The following is an 8,010-nucleotide window of genomic DNA, read 5'->3' as shown; positions in this document are numbered from 1 at the left end:
CATATATTAGAAATCTAGAATTTATTTTTGAAATTTAATTCTTAGTTCGCTTATGTTAATATTGCTAAAAGTAAAATTTGATTTGGTCATGATTTTTAATGAAAATGACTAATTTGGGAAATAAATCAAATTTGAATTTCCTGTAAAAAGAAATAGAAAATATCTCGGATTTTCATTTTGGGTCTTTAAAAAATAATAATAATAATAATAATAATAACAACACATCATAAAAAAAAAAAATAAAAAAAAAAACAAGAGTAATATTATGTATGACGAGGGAAACTCATTCATCTGCTGTCTTATTAATTGAAAAAACAATTATTAAAAAATAAAACATAAAAATCTAATTAGTTAATTGCCATCCATAACTATTGGAATCAGACGATGCAGACAGGTTTCATCTCTCGCCTCTCATTCCTCCATCCTCATCCTCCGTAAGCCCACGGCTTTTTCTGTGGCTACTTCCGCCTTTTCTTCCCCCCATATACAACCAACCAAACTCTGTCCCTTTCATCTCTCCTCCTCCTTATCCTCTCATCAAACTTCATTTCCCCTCTTACTGGATCGCTCAATAAATAGAGTTCCGGATCAATTGATCTTCTGCTTGACTTCTCTCAGTGGACGCAACAAATCCAAATCAACCATACCAAAAACTTCATTTACTTTCAAAGCACCAACATATACATATACTACTACTATACAGACGTAGAGGAAGGACGGAGATGAGTAAGGCTTTCGCTTTATCATCGGCAACGATCATTACACACCACTCAAATGTTAAATCGATCTTCTTAGACATCTCCTCCACTTCCCCTACTGTCACGATGCTCCGATCCTCACCTTCTGTTTCTCTTTCGCTTTCCCGCAACAGCACCAGCAGCACGAGGATGGTACGATGTCAGGTAGCTTTGAAATCTACGGCATCTTCGTCGACTTCCCTTGAGAGTGATCCTTCCTCGTCCACGGCCACGATTGGAGGAGGAGAGGCGGAGAAGGAGTTGCCAGGGAGCGAGGCCAGGATAGGGGCTAGAGTTAGGGTGAAGGTGCCTCTCAAAGTTTATCATGTGAGCCGCGTGCCGGAGGTCGATCTCAACGGCATGGAAGGAGTAATCAAGGACTACGTGGCTCTTTGGAAGGGCAAGCGCATCTCTGCTAATTTACCTTTCAAGGTTGAGTTCTTCATGGACGTCGAGGGCCGCGGTTCTGTCAAGTTCTTGGCGCATCTCAGGGAGGATGAGTTCGAATACACCGATTAGACGACTTCTCCACTTTCTTTCTCTTGCGCTCGTTCTCTTGAACAAGCAGGCAAATTCTTCCCCCTTCCCTTCCTCTCAACCAAATAATTGTTGTTAGCATGATGGTCCAGGGTTTATGTACTTTTAACTTGACCTGGTTTATCGTATAGTGTTGCTTTTCTTCTACTTTCACCAATTAATCATGTGGTTAATTGCTTCATCAAAATATAAGGTTTCGAGAAGCTGCGATCTGGATGCAGTTGAAGCATAATGTATATGCTTATAGAAGTCTTTACTCTCATATATTATGGAATCGCATAGTTACTATTTTTCTACTAGTTGCTAAAAATTTTGTATTCTAATTATATCATACGAATTGTTTAGGCAGTTCCCTAGAGTTTTTCATTGGAGTATTTATACAGGAAAAACCAGTACATGATTGCAAGAACATTTTTCTCCACCACTGTTAATTGTTTATTCATATATGCTTGACTTGTGCGATTCCAATAAAAACCATAAGCATGTATTCTCTTTGTCTCTGAGTTTTGCTTCCTCTGCGTTCCTTATGACACTTTCATATATTAAAAAGAAAAACTTCCAGGTAGGTGAAAGTTCAAAAGAAAAAAAAAAGTGACTGGATTCTGAACAAAATCCCCAGTCCACGCCTGTCTAGTGAGATGTACTAGATTTTATGCTTTCAGCTTCTTGAAAGCTTAGCTTCCCCCATAACAGCCTCTCTAATTGCTCTTCAAAATATCATCCCTCAACCTTCCAACAATCTAGGAGCCCCCTGGATTGTGCTTCTGGTGAGCATTTTTACTTCTGACATTTAAAAAGTTGATAATTCTTTACAGAGCAGCTGTCTAGGTCTAATCTTTTCATGTATGATTTTTATGTCAATCCCCTTCTTTTTTTTTCCTCTTTTTTTACTTAAGTGAAAGGGTTCAAGATTTATGACGGACATATGCTGACAGGTTATAACCATTGAGAGTATGCTTAATGAGAAGTTGTTCAGATGCACATAGAAAGGACATATCTTTGTTTTTTCTTTGGGTTAGAATATAGTGATACCTCTTGTTTGGATATATTTGGTATAGGAAATAAGCGTTTCGAGATTGGGTACTGGCAAGAAAGGATATAATTGGAGTAATCACTTATTTGAGATATTTACCTTAGTTTTCTTGGTCATGTGAACATTGATGTCATCAATGATAAATATGATCAGAACTTTGTAATACACAGAGATAAATTAGGCTTGTAGTATCATCATTTACAAGATATTTGTATTACTTGCCATTAAGTTGGTGATATTACAACGGAAGTAACTTCTTATGCAACATGTTTAATTCGGAATCTGTCTGAAGTTCAACATTAAATACGTGGTCTCAGAAATCTTAAAGACTAGATACCAAATCTGCTCTCTTTAAGGAGATTTTTTCTTACCATTTAGATGGTTATACTTATTTGGCATTGCAGAGTTTTGAGGCGTGAACTATTTTTGGAGAGAAATGCCCTGCTTTTAAATTACAAGGCGCCAGTAATGTGGAAGGTCTGTGGGAAACTAAGCATTACTTGCCTATTATTCTGGTGGATTGTCTGTAGGGATTAGTCTTGTCTTACACTCTGTGCTGGACAGACTCTGCTGCACTCTTCCTACCAGCACTGTGCAAAACTTGCTCATCAAGCCCAACCTCACTTAAGATAGAATTCTGATTCTTCCTTAACTCATGTCAATTTTAGAATTTCAAGTGTAGCTTGTTTATTTTATTATTATTATTATTCTTTTGCATTGGGCGCGGGGGAAGAAGTCCAGCCACTTTATGTAGGTACCATTTATTTGGCTGAATTTATGCGCTTTTCTACTGCTTGCAGATTAATAAATTTATTTTTTCTACTGTAGCATGATTTATGCATGCCTTTAGTTAAAATTAATGCTTTTGTTTATTTAGAAGAATATTTTATTTTATTTTATTTCAATTTTATATGGAACTAATGTTTGTTTCTACAACTGAAGTTAAGTACAAACAGTGTAGAGAATCCAAAATAAATGACACTTGAGCTCCGGTTAGCATGGTGCCCGTTTGCCTGGTATGCTTGGGTGAGTATAGGTTGTTAAATGCATGAACTAGAACTATTTGGCCAAGAGCCAAAAAAGAATTGTTTTAGTATTCGAACCTAACTATGTGGTAGTGCGATAGGGAGCCAATTAGAATAGTATACCTTTTGTATTCTTTGATTTTTGGTTAGGTAAATTGGACAAGTAATTTATACTTAACTTTTTCTTAAAAAAAAAAAAAAAAATTTGGACAAGTGAATTGCTATGAGAGACTTGGTATGCCTTCTCCCATACATACATAGGGATTGGAAAGGTAGTTAATTTGTAGCTTGAGTTGCATTGAAGTGGCAATAACGAAAAATTTAATTTGACATGATCAATGCTCACTATGATGTGCTAAAAATTGCTAGTTCATTGTAAAGTGTGCTACTGGCTGACTAGGACAGTCTTGCTATTCAGGGCATTCTTAGAGGAGCTCTTTCCTGATAGCGGGTAATTCTTCTCTGTAGTAACCCTCAACCCCAACTTCACTTTTTCCTACTTGGGCTCTCCTTGAGCTGTGGTTTTGGGGATTGATTCTGTTAGTTCCCTATATTTTGTCATGGAATCCCTAGCCGAAAATGTTTATATAGAGTGTATTTTACCTTAATGTGCTTCAACCGAGTCACAACTCTTTTGAACAATATATATATATATATATATATATTCTTGTGGATGAGTCAAGATAAATTTTTATCTCCCTTATCCTCATCTTTACCTTCTAGATCGTAATGAAAGAAGTAGGGCAAATACTTTTGCATATGGGTTACATTCTCTTAATGCATTTAATATTATATTTTTTATATTTCAAAGAAAAAAGGAGAGAAGTAGGAAAGTTTGAGAACTCTTCCTTCCCTTTTGTGTCTATTAAGGGATCACTGGTTGAGAACTCTCTGTGTTTTGTTTAAAGGTCACCCCATCCAAGATCTGATTGATGTTGTAGACCTGATTGAACTGGTAACTTTGGGAGAATTTTAAATCCTTCAGTGCCCCTAATGAGTATTTTTGCCTCTCTCAAAACAAAAAAAAAAAAAAAAGGGTTATGATGATGTATAAAGATTTCTTATAATCCTACACCTATTAAGACCAACAAACTAAGGTAGCAGCTTCAAACAAATCTTACCTCAATTGAATGTGTAAAGAAAGTCCTAGCTATAAGAACCAATTCAAATAGGCAACTACTGTTATAATGAAAACTTAAAGATATTATTGTCCTGAAAACTTATCTTTTAGGAGTTGTCCCACATTCTTTCATCAGTTAGTGACATATGATAATGATGATGTTAACAAGTGATCGAAACCCTACTAAAAAATGTGGCCCAACTTTAAAGACAGAAGGCATTTGAGGATTTAGACTTCCGATACTACACAGGGACTACTTTGCTAACTGGAAAAATCAGTCCTCTAATGCAGTGGGTTTATGATATTAGAGAATGCTGATTAAGGTGAATATATTTAGAATCACTTCATTCTAACATAATTTGTTTTGTATAAGATTATAACATTATTTATCTGGAAGAAACATTGTAACTTAGTTTATGGACTGAGAAGAATTCTTAAGCACGTATGAAGTTAAAAGTACTTGAATGTGATTTTTAGGTATATGATTTACCATCATTGCTTGGTAAGGTAACCCTTACTACTTCTGTTTTCAAATTTTTGTTTATTAGGGTTTCTTTTTCTTTCTCATTGTCTTGTCCACTTCTATATCGAAGTGTTGCTTCCTTCCCATCTATTATATGCTTATTACATATCAAGAGATACACAATCCAAGTCCCTCAATGCCTTTTTTTAGGTAGTCCTCAGAAAAGTGAGAAGCAGATGATTATATGGAATGTGTTACAGTTCCAGAACAAGAATTAGATATGAACAGTTCTAATAAAATATATATTTTTTTTAATAATTTAAATGGTATCATTTAATTTCCCACTTCTATTTTCCAATTTGATGGGCCCACTACAAATGTTTTTCTTCTTGAAAGTAAAAATTCCGTGCACTAGTTAATTTATATTATTGCAAGGACAAACAGATTCGAACTTTGCGAAGTGATTATTCTTTTTTCTGACTTCCTTTTGTGTGGCACCGTTCATTGTGAAGATTAATTTATGGAATTATTTGATAATCAAATTATATATATATACACATACAAAGCTTCACCAGAGAAAAAGATATTACACATATAATGCTCATAAAGCTGCTTTATCTTCAACTCTATGTTACGTGAGCTTTCTAGTTTTGTCATGCTTATTATTTTCATTAAAAATTACGTTTATTATCTAAGAGCTTGGACTCGCAACAATGAATTTTTATGTTTCGTATCTAATAGTCCTTTGGTGTGCTTGCTCGTATTATCTTGTGCAAGCTTTAAGTCAAACCACCCATACAACGACACATTATCTTTCTAGTGTCATTTCTCCGATAAGCTACAATTGTTAGTGGGATTGAATTTCCTGCCTTGGTGTTGATCTTAGTAAGGAACAGGAAAGAATAAAACACTGCGGAGTTATACTGACTTTGTTATATTTGGTCCACTCTGGTGTTTTGTGTTCTTCATATATTCAGTTATTATAAAATTCTTAACTGGGGTAATTCACATTGATTTGAGTATCTGTGCAATATTATCTATAAAAGTATGCTTGGAAAAAATATGAATTCTTAAACTAAAGCTCTTCTGGTGAGCTGATCTCTTTCATCCAAGTTGTGCTCATATTTTTTTTGCTTGCTTGTGAATCAAAATTGAATCATTTTTTCTCTTAATCTTTTGGTTTGACATTCTTATTTGAGAATTACGCAGAAAATAGTGTCATTACTGAATAGTTCTGATGATGTATATCTGCAACTATTTTTTTTAAAATATAAAATAAGTATCATTAAATACAAGCATTAAAAGGGTGCAAACCCATGTACAAAATTAATATCAATCAGTTTATCTAAATCTTCTATGGAGTACAAAAATTGACCCATAATAAAAAAAAACTTAAGGTCTGGAACCGCCTCTATCTAAGTTTATCAATGCCCTCTTCCGCTTCATCAAATATTCTCATATTTCTTTCTTTCCACACTATCCAGAAGATTGCAAGGCGAATGAGTCCTGATAGTTTTTCCGGTCAGAAATACCTTTCCAAGCTAAATCTCATACCTTAAGATATATCTGCAACTACTTATTTCAGTATTCTAGCCATTTAAACTGTCAACTTGACTTGCGAAGCTTTAGAGCAGTTTTTATCATGTAAGTTGATATCTTGAATGTTGAAGAGGAGCATGTCATTCGTCAGTTCTGCATTGAGATTTCTACTGCTGATGTCTGACGGTTGATTTTGTAAAATTGAGATGCATTATATTGTGAATTTGAGATATTAAAGTACATAAATGTTAGTGGAGTTCTGTTATGAATTTGAGAGATCACCATAATTCCTTACTTGCAGATCACTCATGTTGAGTGTTTTTTTTTTTTTAATTACATGGTGTTCATATTCTGAAGCTCAATTACTGTCTTTTAAGAATCCGGGAAGTGATTCTCAACTACTTTTATATATATATATATATATGTTTATTTATTTATTACAATATCTTCTTAGGCAAATGCAGTGGGAGAGTTTGTCTTGTGGGTCACCTGAATCATATGGATCTGGATTTTATTTTATTACAATATTTTATCTTATAGTCAGAATCCTAAGTGAACCAGTCTTCACATTCTCTTCTTAACTTTGAATATTATTAAACTACACACATATTCGGTGGAGTTACAGACTGCAAGTATTTTCGTATTTGTTTACATGTGTAATGAAATGTGGTGACAACTGGCTGTATAATTTGGTTTTGTGATATATATGCTTTACAATTACGGGAATCACATTTCTTTCCTCCATTTCCCAATTTCTTCTAGGCCAATTGTTACTTTCAATTTGTAATATTTTTAGAAACTGTAAATTTTAAGACAAGACAATAAAATTTTTACAAAATTCAAATGTACGTAAGAAATTTTAAACATTTTCAGGAAAAGCTATCCACTTAGATATGATTATTATTATTTTTTTGTGTGTAAAATATTAAAATTTGTTAAAAAAAAGGGTAAGATTAATGAATCTAATGGGTTAATTACAATGAATGACAAAACTTTAATGTACTGCAATAATTTCATTTGCTAAGCTTGTGTAGGTGTGAAATAATTTATCTGTGTAACATAAGCTCAAACCCACGAGTTATGCCAAAAAAAAAAAAATTATACAAGTTTAAAGAAAAGAAAAATTGAAGAATATGATTTCATTGTGATACATTTTATTAGAAAATTTGGTATTTCATTTATTCGCTTAAAAACTTGTTTAGAAACATAAATTTTCAAAAAACATTTGAAAATGTTTGTAATAATAAATGATTTTAAAATGAAGAACAATAAATAAGTTTATTTAATTGACATTTTTAACTTGAATTTGTTAAAATAGATAGCGAGTTACCTGTTTTTTTTTTAAATGAATTTAATATGTAAGTATATCGTTCTACACAAATTTGGTGATACAAATCTAGTGACAAATAATTTTTCAAAAACATCGTTGCAAACATTTGTTTTTTCAAAATTTTTAATAACTTTCTTAAATATATGATAAAGATAACTTTTTTTCACTTATTTTTTAAGAGATATCTAACATTGTCTTTGTAATAAAGTTTGAAAATGTTTTATTT

At 33.0% G+C, this 8,010-nt stretch overlaps 1 protein-coding gene across 1 annotated transcript; it reads left to right on the top strand.

Annotated features, from left to right (window-relative positions):
- Positions 1-395: 395 nt before the first annotated feature.
- On the top strand, positions 396-3,134 carry FTRA2 (ferredoxin/thioredoxin reductase subunit A (variable subunit) 2). Its single transcript, XM_022056925.2, has 2 exons — positions 396-1,305; positions 2,712-3,134. Exon 1 carries the CDS (start codon positions 723-725, stop codon positions 1,254-1,256), a length of 534 nt encoding a protein of 177 aa, XP_021912617.1. The 5' UTR covers positions 396-722; the 3' UTR covers positions 1,257-1,305; positions 2,712-3,134.
- Positions 3,135-8,010: the final 4,876 nt, after the last annotated feature.

The sequence above is a fragment of the Carica papaya genome, chromosome 6 (assembly GCF_054855325.1).
Source record: "Carica papaya isolate Zhongbai chromosome 6, ASM5485532v1, whole genome shotgun sequence".
NCBI classification, from domain to species: Eukaryota; Viridiplantae; Streptophyta; class Magnoliopsida; order Brassicales; family Caricaceae; genus Carica; species Carica papaya.
Note: the sequence above shows the minus strand (reverse complement) of the source record. Positions and strands in the feature narration are given on the sequence as shown.